This window comes from Protopterus annectens, chromosome 8.part0 (assembly GCF_019279795.1).
Source record: "Protopterus annectens isolate FY-2018-M chromosome 8.part0, PAN1.0, whole genome shotgun sequence".
Taxonomy (NCBI): domain Eukaryota; kingdom Metazoa; phylum Chordata; order Ceratodontiformes; family Protopteridae; genus Protopterus; species Protopterus annectens.
Window position 1 is genome coordinate 534,084,693 of NC_056741.1, and position 23,326 is coordinate 534,108,018.

Here is a 23,326-nt window from a genome sequence, read left to right on the forward strand (position 1 = left end):
TGCAGCAACTGGAAAGACCCCAAAGGTACCTCACCAAGAGGATCAAAGGGCTCAAACAGATGCCATATGTTGCCCGGTTAAAGAAACTCCAGCTCTACTCAGTGGCATACCGCCTGTTCAGGGGCGATCTGTGCCTGACGTATAAAGCCATGTCCAACCCGGAATTAATGGACATGCTGCACCTCAGAAAATTCAAATCCCATCGAGCTCTGGCCGAGAGACTTGAATCTCAGCACTGAAATAAATAGGACATGCTGGAGGGACAGATTCATAACCCAGAGGCTCCCTTCACTCTGGAATAAAATCCCAGTCCAGGTTAGGCATAGTCCCTCATTGACTCTCCTCAAGAGGAATCTTGATGAGTGGATGGGAGATCGTAGGTTTAACCCGGTTATCACTTCTGTGTCACTGTTAGACAGAGGCACAGTATACTAACCTCGAAAAAGGGCATAGCAAAATTAATTTAAAATGGGTGGCGAAAGCCAAACACATTCTGGCTAGGCTTATAAATGCCCTAGGGCAAATAGCCTAGTATGAACCTATGAACCTATGAATAGTCTCGCTAAAACGTCTAGCAAAAATTCCATCTCTCCTCCTAATAGTCCTAGCATTAAACAGAGCACAGAACCAACATCTGGGGACGTAGTGGTCTGGGCCTAGGCAAGTGATGCACCGGGTATGGAAGTCTTCGTGTGAGATCTGTTTTCCACAACTGAGACAATTATTGACTTTCGCTGACATAGTTTAAAAGCAAAAAAGGTTTCCCAACGTGGTACTTAACTTTAGATTGTTACTCCCTCAACCTGGCAACGGGCAACCGGTGAATTCGCGTACTGCTTCTGCTTCAGGCTACACTGCAAGAAAGACAGATGTAATGGCGTTGGCTGCCTCATTGTATAGCCCTGACGTCAGCCTCACACTACAGACATCCGACACAGGAGGGAAACTCTTTCCTCTGGTATCAAGGCGGCCGACGGCTACCCTGCATGGATAACCTACAAGTGATGACTGCAACAGTAAAACATGAAGAACATATGAGGAATCTCAAATTCAGATGCCCAGGACCCAAAATGTACACACATTTAAGGTGTACATCCTGGGAAGGCAACTTGTACCTGCAGGATACACATTTCTTAACACCGTTATCCATTAAACAGCCTTACTACAGTACACTGACACAAGGGAAAAACAGCAAAGAGCCTAAAGATAAAAAGGGAAAAGGACTGGAAGAGTAAAAGGGGACTAACTATCCAACACTATAAAAGCTACCTAAAAAGTACAGTTGTGTACACTTACCATAAATGTAAATGTTTGAGTATATTCACCATTGCAGTCATTACATTTGGGTTATCTGCTTGCAGGTAGCTCTCAGATGGCCTGATTATCAAAGTCTTGGGTCCTGCATCGGTTGCTGTCTCTTCTTCCATGATGTCAGGTAGTCAGGGGTATAAAGCATGTAGCCGACGCCATTACATCAGTTTTTCTTGCCCTAGATGTCAGGTGTCCCCATAATGGGAAGCAATTATATACAAGGTTACACCTCCAACAAAAAGCAAATACACCAGAAAGCTTAAATACAGTAAAGAAGAAGACAGGTATAGCCAATATAAGTCAGGGGGCTGGAGGGAGAGTAACCAGGACTGCAACAGTGAATACACACGAACATCTACATTTATGGTAAGTGTACACAACTGTACTATGTTCGTGTTTCACTGTTGCAGTCATTACATTTGGGTAAATTCCCAAAGCTAAAGAAGGGAGGTGGCAACTAGAGAGCATTAGGACCAGCTATTAGGCCCTGCAAGACTGCAGTGGCAAAACCAGCTCTGGATTCAGAAAAAATAGGCAAGTGGTAATGCTTGGTGAAGGTATGAACAGAACTCCAGGTAACAGCTTCTAGGATGTCCCTGGTAGGAACACCTCTGAGGAAGGCTGATTAAGCAGATGCAGCCCTGGTGGAATGTAATCTTATCCCCTGTGGGGTAGGTTTTCCATGGTGCTTATAGCAGAAATGAATGCAATGGCCTATCCACTTAGAAATGGTTTGCTTTGAAATGGCCTTCCCCTCTGCCCCTGCAGCAAAGGCAACTAGCAGCTGTTCAGTTTTCCTGAGAGGCTTAGTCCTGTCCAAAAAAAAATCAAAGTTATCTGTGCACGTCCAAAGAGTGCAGTATTCGTTCTCCTTTGTTCTGTGAATTAGAAAAGAAGGTTGGCAAATGAATGGACTGATTAAGGGCCACAATGGATATCACCTTGGGCATAAAGAAAGGATTGGTCCTGAGGGACACCCTGTCTGCATGGAAGATGATGAAGGGCTCCACTGCCATGAGGGCCTGTAATTCAGACACTCTTCTTGTTGAAGTGATGGCTAGAGGAAAGGCTGTTTACCAAAAAAGGAATTTCAACTTTGCAGTTACAGCTGGCTCAAAAGGATGTAGAGTGAGCTTTTCCAATAGAAAGGTCCAGGCTAGAGCAGGGGTTCTCCTGGGAATTGTTTCAGCAGGGGGTGAGAGAAGAGGGGTGGCTCTGTATTATAATGTGCTGAAATGGCAGAGGCATGAATTTTAATAGAAGAGAAGGAAAGGCCCTTGTGAAGCATCTCTGTTAAGTATTGAAGAATATGCGGTAAGGTGGGCACTGTTGTGCCCATCCCCTGGGTCTGGCTCCAGGAACAGCATCTTTTCCACTTTTCAGCATAGGATTTTCTAGTACTAGGCCTCCTTGCCTCCAGAATGACATCCAGCACTTGCTTACTGAGGGATGGTAATGGAAAGCTCAGGTAATTTAGCCAGGCTGCAAGGTTCAGGGCTAGAAGCTGAGAGTGCAGAATCTGTCCCTCCTGCTTGGACAGCAGGGAAGGGGTCTGAGGTAAGGGGTCTGAGGCAGGTTTCATGGTTCCAGCAGTGACACATTGCGCAAGAGGGGGTAACAGTGTTGGCGTGGCCAGTCTGGTGCAATGAGTATTGACCTTGGTTTGTCCTGTTTGATCTTTAGTAGAACTTTCGAGAGGAGAGGCAGAGGGGGAAAGGCATAAACTGAGAGGTTTTCCCAGGTGAAGGACAGGGCATCTACTTTCCAAGCTTGTCTGTGGGGAGTCCTTGTGCAGAATTTGCCCAATTGGTAGTTCTGAAGGGAGGCAAACAGGTCTGTCTCTGGGCTCCCCCATTTGTTTCTCAACATGCTGAATATCTTTGGGTCCAGTTTGCACTCGTGTGGGTCCATGAGATTTCTGCTTAGGTCGTCTGCCAGTGAATTTAGCTTGCCTGGCAGGAACTGAGCTTGTAGGTGCACTTGGTAGCTCAAGGCTGTGCCCCACAGAGCCATGGCTAGTCTGCAGAGAGGGTATGAGTGGGCTCCCCTGCTTGTTTATGTACCACATAACAGTGGTGTTGTTTGTCTTTACCAATAATTTTCCTGGAAGAATGTGGCCCTTGAAGGCTGTCAGAGAATTCTGTACAGCTAACATTTCTTTTTGACTGATATGCAAGTGCAACTGACTCAGGTTCCATTTGCCCTGAATGCACTGCCCTGCCAAGTGAGCCCCCCATGCATAGTCTGATGCGTCTGTTAGGGTTTGGGCGGCAGCGCGTAGATTGAATGTCAGTCCCTTGTTGTGGTAACCGGCCTCTGTCCACCAAAGGAACTCTGTCTTTATACAAGGAATGAAAGGAATCATTGACTCCAGGTCCTGAGAAAGTTGACACCATACGCTTTTTAGATACCATTGCAGTTTCCTCAAATGCAGTCTTGCATATGGAATTAGTAGGATGCAAGAGGCCATGAACCCCAGGGCTTGCAGTATTTTCCTTGCAGACAGCTGGGTCTTTGTGGCCAATAGTTTGAAGTAGGCTGTCAAATAAACTTGTTTCTCTGGGGTGAGGTAGGCCATCTGGGAAGTTGTGTTCAAGCTTGCTCCCAGGAATACAATTTGTTGGCAGGGTACTAGATGAGATTTCTTTTCGTTTATGGTGTACACCAGTGAGGTTAGCAGTTTCTTTACATATGCCAGATGATTTAATAGTGTGTCCTGGCTTTCTGCCTGAATTAGACAATCATCCAGGTATGGGTATATTTGAATATTTCTTGGCCTGCAAAATGCAATGACTGGAGCTAGGCATTTTCTGAATACCCTGGGCGCAGTAGATAAGCCAAAGGGCAGTGCAGAGAACTTCTAGTGCATGTAGCCTGCTCTAAAGCGTAGGTATTTTCTGCAAGATTCCCTTATTGGGATGTGCAGGTAAGCATCCTTTAAGTCCAATGTTGCCAACCAAGCATTTTTGCCTAGCATGGGAAGCAGCTGATGAAGAGTTAGCATTTTGAACTTTGGGATTACCAAAAAGGTGTTTAGGACAGACAGGTCCAGGATAGGATGCCAGGAGGTGTCTTTTCTGGGTACCAGGAAAAGTCTGGAGTAAAAAAGTACAGTTTTGTACCTACCATAAATGTAGATGTCCGAGAGGAATGCATCTGCAGTCTTTACAAATGGGTTGTCCTGTCGTCAGGCAGCCCTTCGGTCGGCCGGATTCCAAAGTCTGGGTCTGGCTTCGGCTGGTGTCGCACTTCACCCGACGTCATTGCGGCAGTTATTCGGGTATAAAGGCATCAGCCAATGCCATTTTCCTCAGTGTTTCTTGCCCCAGATGCCAGGTGCCCTCTTGGATGGCTAAATTTGGATAAATGCCAAAGTTTCCAAATAGTAGAGAGCAAACACATAAAATAAGCATGTATGTACATATATACAAACAAATACACCATAATAGATCCCCCCCAAGCTAGCTGAAGATTGGTAAATACCCTAGGAGTACCTCAGAGGGAAGGAGGGTGGGTAATCCTGACTGCAGATGCATTCCTCTCGGACATCTACATTTATGGTAGGTACAAAACTGTACTATGTCCTTCAAGGATGCATCTGCAGTCTTTAAATGGGTAGAATACCATAGCTAAACTAGGGAGGAGGAAATGAGAAGAGATTATGGTGTAGTTAGGATCCCTTGCAAAACAGCAGTGGCAAAGCCAGCACGGGATCTAGAGTATAAAGGTAAGTTATAATGCTTGGCAAATGTATGCACGGAGGTCCAAGTAGCAGCCTCTATAATTTCCTTGGTAGCCACTCCTCGTAAGAAAGCTGTGGTAGTGGCTGTAGCCCTTGTGGAGTGAGGCCTGATGTTCTCTGGAGTTTTCTTTCCATGGAAGGAGTAACAAAATCTAATGCAATTTCCTATCCATTTGGAGATTGTCTGTTTAGAAATAGGTTTTCCTTCCTTTCCTGCTGCATATGCTACCAGAAGCTGGTCAGTTTTTCTATTGTTTTTTGTCCTGTCCAGGTAGTAGCGTAATTGTCTGTGTACATCCAAGGTATGTAAGAGCCTTTCTCCCCTGTTCTGTGGGTTGGGGAAGAATGTAGGAAGGTGGATAGCCTGATTTAAAGATACTTTGGATACCACCTTAGGCATAAATGTAGGATTTGTTCTCATGGACACTCTATCTTGATGGAAGATTAGGAAGGGTTGCACTGCCATTAATGCCTGTAGTTCAGAGACCCTTCTTGCTGAAGTTATTGCCAGCAGGAAAGCAGTCTTCCAGGATAAGTATTGTAATTTTGCTGTTGCTGCTGGTTCGAAAGGGGTAAGAGTCAGTTTTTCTAGCACAAAGTTCAAGTCCCATGCGGGCAATGGAGGTTTCCTGGGAGGTTTTACATTTTTGATTCCTCTCAGAAACTGTCTGAGCAGAGGGTGTGAGAAGACAGGAGGATCCAAGCTGTACTCTGCTGAAATAGCTGATGCGTGTATCTTGATGGAGGAATAGGACAGGCCTGTATGGAAGAGCTCCGCCAAGTACTCCAGGATGTTGGCTATGTTCACCAGTGTCACATCTTGCCCCTTTGCAGTACTCCAGATGAGATATCTTTTCCATTTTGCTGCATAATTCTTTCTTGTTGAAGGTCTACGAGCCTCCAGGATTATGTCTTTAACCCTTTGGGATAAATTCGGGTTAATTGCTGTTATGTAATGTTCCAGGCAGTTAGCTGCAGAGTTTTTAAGTTTGGATGCAGAATGTTGTAGTTGTTCTGTGTCAGCAGTAATGGGATCAGGGGCAGTGTCCATATTTGTCCCCGGGACATGCTCCTCAGAAGTGGATACCAATGTTGTCTTGGCCAGTCTGGGGCTATCAGAATGATCCTCGGACGTTCCTCTTTGATCTTGAGAAGCACCTTGTGCATCAAAGGTAGTGGTGGGAATGCGTATGCTGTCAGGCTTTTCCAACTGAAGGATAGGAGTCCACCTTCCAAGCAAGTGGGTGGTAAGTCCTTGTGCAGAATTTCTTCAACTGGTGATTGAAAGGGATGCAAACAAGTCTATTTGTGGTAATCCCCATTCTCTTGTGATGGTTTTGAAGATGTCCGGATGCAGCATCCATTCGTGGGCATCTGTTGTAGTTCTGCTTAATATGTCTGCTAGAATGTTTTCCTTCCTGGTACATAAATTGCCTGTAACTGAATGTTGTAGCTCACTGCCACATCCCATAGCTCCAGTGCCAACCGGCATAGAGGGTATGAGTGTGTGCCTCTCTGTTTGTTGATGTACCACATAACTGTGGTGTTGTCTGTCCTTATCATCAACTGGCCTTCTTGGAGAAAAGGTCTGAATGCCTGGATTGCCAATTTTACTGCCATCATTTCTTTTAGATTTATGTGCAGATGCAGCTGGTCTTGAGTCCATAGGCCTTGAAAGCACTTGCCCATCATGTGTGCCCCCCAACCGAGGTCTGAGGCATCTGTCGTGATGGTTTGTCTTGGTTGACTTTTGCAGAAGGGCAGTCCTGTGTTTGATTGACAGGCCTGAGCCCACCATAAGAACTCTTGTTTCAGGCATGGGATTATTGGAATTTTGGTTTCTAGGCTGTGTTTGTGCTGAGACCACAAATTCTTTAGGTACCACTGTAGCTTTCTCATATGCAGCCTGGCATGAGGTACCAGAATTATGCAGGATGCCATGAAGCCTAAAGCTTGTAGCACTTTTCTTGCAGATAGATAGCTCTGCTTTGTCAATGCCAAGAAGTAGAGAGGAAGTTGCTCTTTCTTTTCTGCAGTTAGAAATGCCATTTGTTTTGATGTGTCCAGTTCTGCACCCAGAAAGGTTATTCTTTGGGATGGAATCAGCCTTGACTTTTTTGTATTGACTGTATATCCCAGGGCTTGCAGCAGGTAGATGACTCTTTGTAAATCTTCTGTGAGTTTGTTTTTGTTGTCCGCTTGTATCAGGCAGTCGTCCAGGTAGGGATAAATCTGAATTCCCTGAAGTCTGCAATGAGCGATTATTGATGCCAGGCATTTCGTGAACACTCTGGGCGCAGTAGATAAGCCAAAGGGCAATGCTGAGAATTGATAATGCTCTGATCCTGCAAGAAATCTGAGGTATCTTCTGCAAATTGGTCTTATGGGGACGTGCAGGTATGCCTCCTTGAGATCTAGAGTTACCAGCCAAGACTCCTTGCCCAGCATGGAAAGAAGCTGCTGTAGGGTCAGCATTTTGAATTTTGGGACAATGTGGAATGTGTTTAAAGCGGACAGGTCTAGAATAGGTCTCCATTTGTTTTCTTTTCTTGGTACCAGGAAGAGCCTGGAGTAAAATCCCTTCCCTTGCTCCAGAAATGGTACCTTTTCCACAGCTCTCATTCTTAATAATTGAGATATTTGTTTTAGAGCTTCTGCCCTTTGAGAAGGTGGTAGGTTTGGCATTCCTCTCTTTCCTGGGAGTGTATGGAAATGGAACCTGTAGCCTTTGTCTATAGTCTGCAAAATCCATTTTTCTCTTGTAATGCAGTGCCAGTTTCTTGAAAATAATGTTAGCTTTCCGCCTAAGGGTGCTTCTAGTTGTTCCCTGGTAGGCGGTGCCACCACCAAGTCACTGTGATTGAGTTGTTGTAGTGGTGGTGGCTGTATCCGTGCCTCGCTGGTTGTTGCCCTGCCACTGGCGACCCCTGTAGGCACCCCTGGATTGGTTTCTGCCTCTAGAGCCTATTCCTGCCTCTTTGTGCCTTAGAGGTGTCCGGAAAGGACCAATTCTTGGAGGGCCAGTTCCTGCTAAACCTTGGAGGTTGTACTTGTAAGAAATCTTTCACTGTTTGCACAGATTTTGCTTTCTCTTCCATCTTTTTTAGTACCTGCTGTGCGGGGGCACCAAATAAATTGACCTTGTCCATAGGTGCATCCAAAAGCTTAGATTTGACATGGTCTGGTAATGCCTGTTCTTTCAACCATGCATGCCTCCTGATAACTGTGCCAGTCATGGCTGATCTAAAGGAAGCCTCCAGTGCATCATAGCCACATTTTAAAGAATGGTTACTAACCTGCTGAATGTTATGTAACATTTCTTGAACATACTTTTTATCTATAGATTCTTCTGAGGACAGCTTTTTAGTCAACTGGTCAAGCATAAACTCTTGATATTGAATCATATGAAATTGGCAGTTCAAAGCTCTAGCTGACAAAGTAGCAGAGGTGTAAACTTTTTACCCCATCTCTAAGGACCTGGAATCCCTTTCAGAGGGAGGGTTTTAGAAGAAGTAGCTGCTACAGCTTTAGGGCCCTGGGAGATAGTCTCTGGATCTGCAAAAGGAGCCTTATATAAGTGGTGATGAGTGTCCGGGACCCTGTAGTACCTATCGGGCTTAGCAGGGGCCGGAGGTAAAGTATCAGGAGCAGTACAAACATCATTAAATGCATCATCAACAACAGATAGGACTGGAGGTATAGCTAAAGGCCTATGCTGTGGCAAGTGTAGAAAGGTCCTAAGCCTTTTCCTAGAGTCTGAGAAATCTTGGCCCTGCCACTGAAATTGTTCCCTCATAGCATGCAAGGTTTCCCCAAAGGAAAATTCCTCAGGAGGAGAGGCTGAAGGGATGGACTCCTCAGCATCAGAGTCTTCGTAAGGAGAATAAGAAGCCTCAGGAGGGTCTGTATGATCTGAGTCATCCGAGGAATCATCTGTGGCTACTGGCTCAGGGGGCTCTGCTCTAGGCCTTTTTTCTGGAGGAGGGAGAGGCCCTGTCTGGATGAGGCTGTGCTCCACGAATTAAAGAGATGAGATCCTCTGCCAAAGAAAGCATATGGGAGCTGGTGCTGGGCCTGTGAGAGGGGGGCTTGGCAGGCACAGGTTTTGATGCTTTGGCTGCCTTAGCCCTGGCAAAGGCCTTAATAGACATAGCTGGAGGAGGCCTAGCAGCTCCACGTGCAGGGGTAGAAATATCTAGGGAATGGTGTCTGATAAATCCTGTGAAATCGCAACAGAAGGTTGGATTTCAGAAGCCGTTTCTACCAGGATAGAGGAGGCCTCGGTAGAAGGCAAGTTATCGGCTGAAGAAAGAACCGCTTGCTCGGTTTCGGCCGAAACCGAGACACTCGTGGTTTGCTTAACCGCGGTTTCGGCGAAACCGCGGACCGCGAGTGTCGGTCCTTTTCTTTCGTTTTTGGTTATTTGCGTAGTCGGAGGGTCCGACGGCATAATGTAGGCAAAATCGGAGCTGAAAATCTGTTCAGCAAAGTCCGAGCGGCGTCTAAGCATCCATCGGTTAAAAGAAGCACAGACTAGACAAGCTGCTACGTCGTGGTCTGGGCCTAAACAATGTATGCAATAGGAGTGGAAATCCTTATGAGGTATTTGTTTCCCACAAGATAAACAGTTATTAACTTTCTCTGACATCGGCTGAGGCAAGAAAGAGTCCCCAACGGGGTACTTAGCTTTATAGAAGTCTTCGAAGTAGTATTCGGTAGTAGTAAACTCTGGATCTGACCGACCGGCACTTGCGAACAGCTTCTGCTTCGGGCGCCACGCGGCAAGAAAGACTGGGGAAAATGGCGTCGGCTGATGCCTTTATACCCGAATAACTGCCGCAATGACGTCGGGTGAAGTGCGACACCAGCCGAAGCCAGACCCAGACTTTGGAATCCGGCCGACCGAAGGGCTGCCTGACGACAGGACAACCCATTTGTAAAGACTGCAGATGCATCCTTGAAGGACATCCTTGTCCCCATTCCTCTGCTGGGACAGGCTGAATAGCCCTGATACTTAAAAAACCTGCTGTTGAGCCTCTGCCCACTGATCTGGGTGTAGGTCTGGCCAACCGTTTGGGGTTGGTAAGGTGTGGAAGTGGAATTTGTATCCTTGGGAAACTATATTTAAAACCCATTTGTCTTGGGTAACGAGTTCCCAGTTATTTGCGTGCAGGTTAATCTTTCCCCTTAAAGGAGCGGTCAGTTGAGCAGGGCTTGGAAGGTTTAAAGTTAAGTCATTGTGACAGTTTACCATAGAGGGGTGTCTTACTACTTCCAGCTTCGGAAGTGGGAACCCCCCACTGCTTAAGCCTGTGAGTACCTAGGGACGGTAGCCTAGGTGGTCTTATGTTCCTGGGTTTGGACTGAGAAGGCCTGCAAAAGACAGGAAAGGACCAATTCTTAGAAGGCCAATGCCTACTAAATCTGGGAGGCTGTACTTGCAGGAAATCTTTTAACAGTTTGCATAGATTTAGCTTTTGCCTCCATCTATTTAAGTACTACTTCTGCTTTGTTGCCAAACAGGTAGTCTTGGTTTAAGGGAGCATCCAGTAATTTAGCTTTAACATGATCTGGCAACGTTTGCTCCTTAAGCCAAGCATGCCTTCTAAGAACAGACCCAGTAACAGCAGCCCTACAAGATGCCTCTAAGGGAGTCAAAACCACATTGTAAAGTATGTTTACCAACTTGTTCAACAGAATGCATAAAATCATGTCATTCTTCATTTTCAGCACAGTCAGAAAACATTGATTTTTGTTTAAGTAATCCAACAATATGCTCCTGATACATTAACATATGAAACTGGTAGTTAAGGCCCTAATGGCCAAAGTAGCAGAAGTGTATACATTCTTACCCAATCTGTCCAGAGCACTGGAATTATCAGAGGGGGTAGGGTTTTTAGCAGTAGTAGCCTTAATGCCCTTGGGTCCTGTGAAATGGTCTCTGGGTCCGCAGTAAGATTCTTAAAGAGGAGCTTGTGAGAGTCAGGTACTCTAATACCCGTCAGGTTTCCTGGGAGCCGGAGGTAAAGTGTCTGGGGCCAGGATAGATTCCAAGAAAGCATCCTCTACAATGTCCAGTACAGGAGGGATAGCTAAAGGTCTGTGTTGAGTTAGGAGTAAGAATTCCCTAAGCCTGGCTTTCCCAGCGGAAATGCTCCCTAAGAGTGTGCAAAGTTTCACCAAAAGAGAAATTCTCTGGAGGGGAAGCAGAGGCAATGGAGTCCTCTGCATGAGAATCCTCATAGGTAGATAAGGGCAAATCCTGGTCATCAGAAGAAACAGAAATTTCAGAATCCTGATCAGAAAAATCAGAAGGAAAATCAGTTCTAGGTCTCAGAGGGAGAAGGCTGGCTTCCCCTAATTAGAATAATATGGTCTTCAGCCATTCTTATCATTTGTTTTTTAGGCATATGGGCCTGACCATGCAGTTTGGACATCGGTTTTCTAGGCGTGGATCGAGTTTTAGGCCTTGAAGAAGAAGATGGCGTCGGTTTGATATGCAAGTCAGTAGGCCTGAATACACCCTCAGAAGCCAGCACCTGCACAGCGGCTCTGAACCCATCCAAGGTAGAGACATCCGCAGGTTTCATAGTCGAAGAAGCATCTCACAGCATTACTGGACTCCCGAATGGGTCTCAGTAGAGGCCTGTGAATCTGAAGTAGCGGGTATCAGGGGCTGCGAAAGTGCCTCACTGTGTACCAGCGAACTGGCGACTAACTTAACGGAAGCGTAGTCGGCAGCTTTGGACCTATGCGGTCTGTCTTTATCTATGTTTTTCAGAATGTTGGTAGTCGGATGGCTTACCGAAGCCATTTCTGGATAACTAAACAGAGTACTGAAATAGTGTGATGCAAATATGAACAGACGATGAATAGTTCAAGGATTGAATAAGGCACAAAACCGACAGGGAGGAACGTCGTGGTCTGGGCCCAAGCAAGGAATGCAGTACAAATGAAAATCTTTATGAGGTATTTGCTTTCCACAAGTAATACAATTGTTAACGTTTACGGACATCGGTTTAGAGCAAGAAAAAAGATCCCCAATGGAGTACTTAGCTTTTTTGAAGACTTCGGCTCTGAAACTCGAAGACAACAATTTCAGGTGTCGGCCGACTGGCACTTGCGAACTGCTTCTGTTTCAGGCACCGCACGGCAAGAAAGACTGATGTAATGGCTTTGGCTGCATGCTTTATACCCCTGACTACCTGAAGTCATGGAAGAAGAGACAGCAACTGACGCAGTACACAGGACTGATAATCAGGCCGGCTGAGGGCTACCTGCAAGCAGATAACCCAAATGTAATGACTGCAACATTGAAACACGAAGAACATCTACCAGACCCAATACTAAACTCTAAAATGGTATGGGAAGAAAAGATCTCCGCAACATTGCTCTCTTTGAAAAAACAAACAAGTCAAGTGGAGTCAAAGACCAAGCTTTAGACATGAATGGTGGCAAACTAGATCTACAGAGTTGATGGAGGAGCAGGGAGTTATGGGTAAGGGAGGCAGACCCAAAACAAAAAGACTAAAGACTTTTGAATTGGCAAGTATCGGATCTGAAGTCCCACAAGTTGAATTTAGATGGAAAAGACAACATTGGATATAAACTTAAAAAGAGATACAGCTACATATGCAAAAATGCTTACATTATGTTTTCTTACTTGCTGTGTGTAAACATTTATCTACGGCTGGTCTTCAACAAGTTGAAAATCTGGTTAACAGAGCTCCAGGACATTAGCCTAGTAAGCCAAGTCCACTTTCTAGTTATGATGTTTCAGTATTTCATTCTAGTACAACTGTGAAATTTTCTGGAATGTCACATACCTACACATTGGATTGCGATAAGTGTTCCTTTGTGCCACGTCTTGGTCCTCTTCTTCCCCAAAATACGCATTCCTACTACAAGGTCACCATCTTTGTCACCTCCTACAACACCAGATGCCAGTTGTAAGCCACCCATTGAGCTTGTAGGAGAAGAAGGAACAGAATAAACACCCAGTGGCTGAATATCTGTATAAGGAAACAAATGCATAAACTAGAAATTGCAATAAACCAAATCAGGATGCATTTCTTCAAATGTTAATTTTATTATTCCCTTATCCAGTCTTTCTAGTACTGTTTTTCTCTCTATAAAATGCTAACCTTTCTGAAACACCACATCCAATCTGACAGCCCAATGAAAACTATCTATTCCAAAATCCTACATGGCTCAACATGTTTTCTCAGCTGCACTGTACAAGAATACTAACAAATCAGCAATCCCTTCCAAACAACTCAAAAGACTTGTCTTTAAGAAATTAGAAAAACAATCAAGGGTGAATGATGTTTGGAGTTTTTTTTTTCACCTTTCAGGTTGAACAGCTACAAAAGGAAGTCCCAAAATAGACATACATATCTATTTAACCTCATCTGTAACTTCCACAATGGGACCAATATAACCAGAATGGGAGAAAGCTAATGTAGAACAGACCTCACAAGATGACAAAGCAGTAAGATAGGCGACGAGTCCAAGACAATAATCTGAGCTCCAAACAATTAAAACACAACTTGGCAGGAGAAAAATACCCCAAGTTGTGTCTGTAACCAAAAAGAGTAGAGTTCTGACAGCACCATGGCTGTAAAAAGTCATCTATGTAGAGCTAACAGTGAGTGGCCAATGGTAGCTTGCCCATCTCGGGACAGAAACAACTCAAATGAACCTCGGTATCAACAGCCTAACTTCGTCAACATAAATACAGTCCTGAACACCAATGAACTACAAGACCAGTTTTAATAGAAAGACAGATTAACATACTATACAACACAGTAAAGTAGCAACTGTAAACGCATGCAGTTCTTTTTATTTCACAAGTTGATGAACTGCACTCTGTTTCCTTTTCAGTCACAATCTAGTCATAGTAACAAAAGCAAAAAGCACAACTATGCAACACAACAGGAGAATACAATAAAAAGCAAAAGTACATAGACAAGTATATAATAATGTACAAAGTGCAATACAATGCAGAAATATGACCTATTTACAAGGAAGAAACGTAATACTGCTCATGAGAAATATGTTCCTGGGAATGCAGACCTGTAGGGAGATAAACTAAGACATAGTACAGTTGTATAAAATCTTACCATAACAGTAGATGTCCTTCTCTTCACTGTTGCAGTATTCTTTACTTTAGGGATCTCCTGCCCAGGGTAGCCAGATATTAGGCTAGTACACCAACTAAATATGATTTTGTATGCGCCATACATCAGATATATGCTCCCCACATAGGAAGTACAGCATGAAAGTGATGTACACATGCAGATACCCAGAACTGAACTGCCATAGCAGAGAATAATATCTACAGACAAAGGAGTTCATGCACATCAAGAAGGAGAAAATGCAGAAGAACAAGGGGAGACCCTCAGTCAGAAGGGAATCCAAAACAAAAAAACAATGTCGCTCGTCTTGTTTCTCATTAAAAGATGAAGAGGCGGGTTAGTTCCTTTATACGCCTTATTACATAGAAACACATCAGGATGGATAGCAGCAGTACAAAATATAAACAAACTGATTAGCTGACAGACATGCATGCTTACATCTCAACACCTTATTATAAATGGCAGTCATATTCACACTTGCTCAATACTTATACACTTGTGCAAGCCCTTAGAAAGCTTCTTAAGGGTATACCTACATATTGATCTACATCCTCCCTCTTTAATGAAATGCCCACAATATAATGACATTTGAAAAGAAATTAGAAGTTATGTACTTAACATAACGTTCCATCTGAGTAGGTGGATTCATTTGTCTGCAACCTGTGGGTTATGGATCCGATATCGGATCCGAACCGGCATGGTTTATCCAGCTATGGATCTGAGCTCCTAGCTCCTCCCCTCACCCATAATGCCCTGCTCTCCCTACATGACCTCAGATCAAGTTTGCCCTGTATCAAATACCCTAGAAAAGGGTAACACATTCTATGCAGGAAACTGACAAGGCCAGGGGGATAGGAGGGCGGGATGGTTGCAGACAAATGAATCCACCTACTCAGATGGAACGTTATGGTAAGTACATAACTTCTAAATCTGAAGTAGGAGATTCATTTGTCAGCAACCTGTGGGACAGAGTCCCCAGCTACCTGAGTCTTGGGCAGCCATCATGGAAGGATATTCCGGAGCACCGCGGAGCCAAAGGATGCTCTACCTCTAGACATGATATCCAGCTTGTAATGAGAAATAAAGGTATGAGATGAAGCCCAAGTGGCTGCTGAACAAATGTCATCCAGAGGAATCCTAGCCTTAAAAGCCGCTGAGGTAGAAACAGACCGGGTCGAATGGGCATGGACTCCCTCCGGTGCGGGCCTCCCAGAAGCTTGGTAAGCTAAAAGAATACACTGTGAAATCCAGCATGACAAGGAGACTTTGGAAATTGGTTTACCCAGATTGAATTTGGCAAAGGAAATGAACAATTGGTCGGATTGCCTATGACCAGCTGTCCTGTTATGATAAAAACGAAGCTGCCTGTGAACATCCAAGGAATGCAGCTTGTATTCACCCTTGTTCTGATATTTAGAAAGGAAAACAGGGAGGTTGATGGACTGATTAATGTTTGCTTCCGAAGCTACCTTAGGAAGAAAGGAGGGATTGATCCTGAGGTATACGCGGTCCGGATGGAAGATCAAGTAAGGCGGCTTAATGGATAAGGCTTGAAGTTCCGAAACTCTTTTGGCTGAAGTAATGGCCACTAAAAATGCAGACTTAAGAGATAAGAATTTTAGATCTACTGTGGCCACAGGCTCGAAGGGGGGAGCGGTCAAGGCCTGAAGAACCAAGGAAAGATCCCATGGTGGAACTGCCTGCTTGACAGGGGGTCTAAGCAGAAAGGTGCCTTTTAGGAAGATTTTACATAATTTGGCAGACATAAGAGGCCCAGAGTCATGACCAACATGATAATGAGAAATGGCCGCAAGCTGAACTTCGATTGTGGAACTACTGGCACCATCATTAAAAAGAGTGGTAAGGAAGTCTAGCACCAAAGGAAGGGGAACCGTGAAGGGATCTAGACCCTGCCGCTCCGCCCAAATGAAGAATCGCTTCCATTTACTGCGGTAAATTTTTCTGGTAGAGGGTTTATGAGCCGCTACCAGAATGGCCTTAACGGGAGACAAGATACCGGGAGTCCTGATTAGGAGTGGAACTGGAGCAGCCAAGCAGTCAGCTTCAGGTTGTCCAGGTTCGGAGTTGGTAGGTTCGATGGGTGTGATATCAGATCCGGAATGGGATCTAGAATCCAAGGTGGATTCACTGAGTGAGACCTTAGGTAAGGGAACCAGATCTGCCGAGGCCAGAATGGAGCAATGAGGATCATTCTGCACCCCAACCGAGAGGCTTTCTGAAGAACCTGGAGCATCAGAGGCAAAGGGGGGTATGCGTAAAGAAGACCGGGAGGCCAAGCATGCACCAGAGCGTCTCTCGGGGAATCCCCTGGAGGAGGGATTAGAGCGAAAAAACTGTTGCACTTGGTGTTTAAGGGAGAAGCAAAGAGATCGCAACAAGGAGTTCCCCATTGTGCGAAGATATGTTTCGCTACTTGAGCATTGAGAGACCACTCGTACGGGGAGAGAAAATGGTGCGACTGAGCTTGTCCGCAAGGAAGTTGGACCGACCCGGAATATGTGTTGCGATGAGAAAGCGGTTGGAGGAGATCGCCCATTCCCATACTCTCATGGCTTCTCGACATAAAGGGTAAGACCTGGTTCCCCCCTGTTTGTTGATGTACCAGACCACCGACATGTTGTCTGACTGAATCGCAATTGTTCCGAGGGGAAGAAAGGCATGAAGTGCTTGCAACGCCAAGAGCATCGCTCTCATCTCCAGAACATTGATATGCAGGGAGGTCTCTGAGTCATTCCATGTGCCTTGGACCGTCCGGCCCGCAAAATGCCCCCCCGCCCCCACCCGAGGCGGGAGGCGTCCGTGGTCACTGTGGTGAGAGGGGGAGATGCACAAAAGGGGCAGCCTCCGTGGAGATCCTGGGAATGGAGCCACCACAAGAGAGACCCCTTGCAAGCCTTGCTGATTGCAATGGGATGATGCAGGGGGAGAGAAAGATATGACCATTGTACTTGAAGTGTCCACTGAAGAACCCGCATATTCAACAGGGCGAGTGGAAGAAGAGAAATTGCTGCCGCCATGGACCCTAGTGCCCTCAGGACCAATTCCGCCGGAACTGAGCTGGAGTGGAGGATAGCCCGCACCTGGAGTCGCAGATTCCAAACTCTGTCGGTTGTGAGAAAGGCTCTTAACTTCCTCGTGTCCAACCTGGCACCTATGAATTCTATCAACTGAGTAGGGGCCAGGTTGGATTTTGCTACGTTTATCGTGATGCCAAGGCAGGGAGCTAGATGAAGAAAGGAGTTTCTCGCCAAGGATAGTAGATGCCTTGTTGGGGCGGTGAGAAGCCAGTCATCCAGGTACGGAAAGACCTGCACCCCCTGAAGCCTCAGGTGGGCCGCAACCACTGCTAACACTTTGGTGAACACCCTGGGGGCTGTGGTGAGACCAAAGGGAAGGACCCTGAACTGGCAGTGACTGGCTCCCAGCCGGAAGCGAAGAAACCTCCTGGATCGTCTGACCATTAGTATGTGGTAGTACGCATCTTTGAAGTCTATAGAGCACATCCAGTGATTCTCTCCCAGAAGGGGGAGGATGGATTGCAAAGTGACCATCCGGAACTTCTCCTTGGGAACTGCCAGGTTTAATAGGGAAATGTCTAAAATTGGTCTTAGGTCCCCCGTCTTTTTTGGCACTAAAAAGAACCTGGAGTAGAACCCTGATCCGATCTGGTCTGGGGGGACGGGCTGGATGGCTCTTTTCCTCAGCAGATGGCCAATTTCTGCTGAAGCGGCCTCCCAATGATCGGGTGGAACGTCGGGGAGGGATTTTAGCTTTGGGACGCGACGAAAAGGGATTTTGTATCCTCTGGATATAATGCGGAGGACCCAGCGGTCTGATGTTATGGACTCCCATGCCGCTAGGTGCTCAGAAAAATGTCCCCCGACTGCCTCCAGAGTGGGGCAGTCGGGCCAACCCCCAGGGTTGGTGTGTGGGCCCGTTCAGAGAAAGGTTCTCTGGACCCGAAATTCCTGGGAGCCCCTCTGCCTCTGGGGCGGCGTCCTCCCTGTCCTCCTCTGCCATGGAAGGACTGGTTGTCCGGAGCGGGTTGGGATTGCTGCGACTTCCGGAACCACATCTTCTTCTGGCCCTTTTGGTTCCTAGAGTAGGACCTCTGGGGCACAGAGAAGCGGACTCCGACGGCAGACAGCGTCTTCCCGTCCTTCTCGCTCTGGACCAAGGTGTCGCGAACCATTTTGCCAAAAAGGGCAGAAAGTACAGTTTTGTACCTACCATAAATGTAGATGTCCGATAGGTATGCATCTGCAGTCATAACATATGGGTTGTCCTGCCTCAGGCAGCCCTTCGGTCGGCCGGATTCCAAAGTCTGGGTCTGGCCTCGGCTAATGTCGCACTTTCCCCGACGTCAGAGCGTCTGGGGTACAAAAGCATCAGCCGACACCATTTTCCTCAGTTTTTCTTGCCCCAGATGCCAGGTGCTCTCTAGGAAGGCTAAATTTGGATAAATGCTGAAAAGTTCCAAACATTTGCAAAATTATATACATGTATAAACAAACAAATACACCATAATAGATTCCCCCAGCTAGCTAAAAGAGGGGTAAGTACCCTAGGAATACCACAGAGGGTAGGAGGAGGTAATCCTGACTGCAGATGCATACCTATCAGACATCTACATTTATGGTAGGTACAAAACTGTACTATGTCCTTCAAGGATGCATCTGCAGTCATAACATATGGGTAGAATACCATAGCCAATCTGGGGAGGAGGTACTAAGAAAAGGATGGTGTAGTTAAGATCCCCTGCAGGACTGCAGTAGCAAAACCTGCTCTGGATCTGGAGTATAAAGGTAGATTGTAATGATTGGCAAATGTATGCACGGAGCTCCAAGTAGCAGCTTCTAAAATGTCCTTGGTAGCCACCCCTCGTAGGAAGGCTGTAGTGGTGGCCGTGGCCCTTGTGGAATGAGGCCTGATGTTTGCAGGAACTGTCTTTCCATGAAAGGAGTAGCAAAATCGAATGCAATTTCCTATCCATTTTGAAATTGTCTGTTTGGAAATTGCTCTTCCTTGCACCACAGTAGCATATGCTACAAAAAGTTGGTCAGTTTTTCTGCTAGTTTTTGTTCTGTCCAAGTAGTAGCGTAGTTGTCTGTGTATATCCAGGGGGTGCAAAAGTTTTTCCCCTCTATTCTGTGGATTAGGGAAGAACGTAGGCAAGTGAATAGCTTGGTTCAAAGATACCCTAGATACCACCTTTGGCATAAAAGTAGGATTGGTTTTTGGGGGAACAAAGATGGCTGCCGTTCTATAAGCACTGCAGTACTTCAGCTCTTCAAATACCTGAGAAAAAAATCAACCCTGTGTAGTTATACTTAGAGTAAACAAACTAATTGGCAGTTATTACTAATTGACCAGAAGTCACTTTTGGTTCTGAGAAAGAAAAATCGAAAAAAAATACTTGGTAATAGCAGGATTGGATCTGATTGTCAGGTTGACTCTGAACAGAGCACCAAACAAAGGACTGATTGATCTCACTTTTGTAACTTTTCTTTGGGAAATAAATCTTCGTACAGAATTTTGAAATGTCAAAGGAGGACAAAAATATGGAAACTACAACTTCCAAAACCAAGCTGTCAGCTTTGCAATCACCGGAGAAAGAATCTTTAATCAAGAGACAGAAAACTATCAAACAACAAGAGACTGCAAAAACAGGGCCATCAACAAAATCTGATCAACAGGTCACAATGGAAGAAATCAAATCAGCATTGCTACCTATACAGGATGCCTTAAAAGAGCTAACATCTCAAACACTTTCATTTAGTGACACATGTAATCGGATTCTCGAAAGAATGGAGAAAGCAAAACTAGAATTGCTACCAATGAAGACAATATATTAATGCTCACTAAAAGAACAGAGACACATGGAACTGACATTCAAATGATGCAAAATAAAATTCTGGACTTGGAAGCAAGATCCAGACGTAACAATATAATCATTCGAGGGATCCCAGAATCTATTCAATATAATGACCTGATCACTTCTATTACACAAATATTCAAATACTGCTCAAGGACTCTGAGGTTGTTAAGCAGATGGTCATAGAAAGGAGCATAGAGCATACAGAGAATCTCAAGCTTCAAATATACCCAGACCTGTTTATGTTAAAATATTGAACTACCAAGATGTGAGCAAAGTACTGTTAACTATTAAAAAATCTGGTGGATCTATAATGTGGCAAAATAATAAAATTTCTATAGCACAGGATTTACCAACACAAATAAGGCAATCTAGACAAATGCTGGCTCCATATTGTAAGTTTCTGATTGACAAAAATATCAGATTTCAAATGAAATACCCTAATAACCTAATTTTTACTGTGGATGGCATTAAATACTCTAAGCACAAGGAAAGAAGCAAGACCTACTTTTTTGAAGATTTTTAAGGCTCTCCCATCTTCAGAAATGTTAACAGTCCATTTTGGCTTTCTGCAGCACCAGGGAGAATGAGATGTTTCATTTATGACAATCTGAGGCTTTAAAATCCTTTGTCTGTTCTGTTTCTTGTAGCAGGCCTGGAATTTTATTTTCTTATCTTATCTCGTAGTTCCAGTTGATTGAACTGCCTTTACAGTTTAAATAGCTGAGAAGAAAGAGGAACTGCTGGCAGTAAAAGAAACCTGTTTGGACTTATTTTGCAGGAAAAGGACTGTAAGATAGTGTGTGAAGTCAAAGTGATGCAGGTAAACGCTGTGGAAATGCATTGTGTATTAAAAAAGGAGATGGTTATGTGTAGTGGCAGAAAAAGGTACTGTAGTTTTTTTTTTTTTTATATATTTGTTTTCTCTTTTTTTTTTTTCCTATATCTCCCTTCTCTTTACTCCTTTCCTTTATTCCTGTAGATAGGTGGTATTATTTCTAACTGATAAATGATGTAAAAATGGTTAGTTGATCAGATTTAAACAATGTGCATATAATAATAAAAGGACATAAAAGAAGTTATTTTTTTATGTGTAATTTAAGGCATTTTTTATTTCTTCTCCTTTTGCTGTGCTCCCTTCATGTTTTTTTTTTTTTTTTTTTTATTTTAACCCCTTGGTTCCTCTCTTATTCACATATGGTTATTACAAATGAAAGTGCCATTATAGTTTTATTTTGAACTGCATTGGTTTTCAATATTAATATGTTAGTAGGTAAGTTGTAGGGGAAGAACAAAGCAGATTAAAGTAGTTAGATCATTTTATTCAGTAGATACAGGATGTTGGGAAATGTTAAATAACTGTCTGCTTTCTATGTCAACTAATATTTAATACTGTATAGAACAACAAATTAGAATGTTATTTGCTATTGCTGAATATAAAGCTGAAGTGAATTGAAGTACATTAGAATCTCAGGGTACAATTAGTTTATTTGTATATCCATAAATATGTACAGAGCTGTAGTTACCTATAAGTAGTGTTTAGTAGGGAATGTCAGAATTAGGCTTTGTAGACGTAGAAGTAGTTGTTGTAGGTTTTTGCATGGGGTTTCATTGTTAAATAATAGAATTAGTAGATTAGTTACTCAGATGGTTTCCAGTAATGTAAAAACCTATGTTCATCCTGGTCCAGAGGAATAGTGGGTAGGCACTGGGTAGGGATAGGATGGCAGTTTTGCTTCCATACAATTGATGATATGCCAACTTATGTTATTCTAAGGTTGCTCAAAGAGATTAGATATAGAGTTATATTTCTAATGAACGTTAAATGTGGATAATAGAATCTTGGAATGTCAAAGGACTCCAGAACATGAAAAAAGAAAGCTGTTTTTCATTTGTTTCTCAAATCATCAGCATGTTGTATTTTATTACAAGAAACGATATGACTAATGATCAGTGGAGTCAGTGAAGGATAAGAAATGGGTTAGGAAGATTGTGACGGCGGAAGGAACAACAAATAGTGCAGGGGTGGCAATTTTAGTTAAGAATCACTTTCAGGGAGATATTAGGGATGTGAAAATGGATCAGGAGAGTAGATGGTGTTTGGTCCTTCTCACATCCAAATGTTATGATAAACCTATAGTACTAATATGTGTATATGCCCCTAATGTTAATCAGCATCATTTCATAGCTTCAATCTATTCCATTTTACAGTCATACAATAATTGCTATATAGTGTTGGGAGGTGACTGGAACTCTTATCAAGATCCTAAATTAGACAAGTTGGGTGCTTCTTCAGCGTTCAATAAACAGGCAATGGTAGCATTGAAAGAATTGAAAATGGATTTCAAACTCTATGACCCTTTTAAACACATACACTCACAAGGGAAAGCAGAGAATTTTACTTATTATTCAACCTGCCATAAAATGTGGTGAGAATTGACTTTTCTTCATTTCAGAGGTGTTGATCTCAGCTGACCCTAGTGTTTCTAATCAAGTCAGACAACTCTCAGACCATTCAAAGATAACTTTAACCTTAAACAGTAGTAATATGGATACTAAGAGGCTTTGAGGGTATAATTGGTCCTTGAACCCATATTTACTAACCAAGGAAGATATATTAATGGAAGTCAAGGAGATACTTAAACAGTCATTAAATAATATTTCCCAAAATAGACATCCAATAGATATAGAATGGGCTACAACTAAAACGCAGCTAAGAGGATTATTTATACAAAAAGCTACATATTATAAAAAATTACAAAAGAAGACTCAATTGGATTTAGAAACTAAAATTCAATTACTGGACCAAGATTTGATGAGGAACTATAATGAACAGACAGAAACTGAGCTATTAAGATGTCAAAAAGAACTATTTTTACTTCATAATAGAAATTTGTCACTTTATGAACAAAGAAATTTAGTTAAATATGCAAATCATATTCAAACCCCCTCGAAAGCATTAGCTCGTATTATTAACCAGATGAAATCAACACGATTAATTACTGAAATACACTATAACAATACTACATATACTGACAAGGCGGATATCATGAAGACCTTTGAAAAAATTTTTAATCAGATTTATGGTGAGAAGCAGACACTCTTGCAAGATAAAGACAGAAAAGATTTTTACAGAGAATCACTTTCCCTAATATTGACAAGGAATTTCATAGAGATTTAATCAAACCGATTACAGTTGAGGAGGTGTCTGATACAATCAAGAAACTGAAGCCTCACAAA

General features: G+C 43.8%; 1 protein-coding gene across 1 annotated transcript in view; it reads right to left on the reverse strand.

Moving 5' to 3' along the window:
- The window catches only part of SETDB1 (SET domain bifurcated histone lysine methyltransferase 1), a gene marked incomplete in the record, with an annotated part of 3,089,600 nt that overhangs the window by 2,337,936 nt on the left and 728,338 nt on the right, over nt 1–23,326 (reverse strand). The window contains 1 exon segment of the mRNA XM_044080041.1: nt 12,880–13,065. Within this exon segment, the coding sequence (XP_043935976.1) occupies nt 12,880–13,065 (186 nt within the window).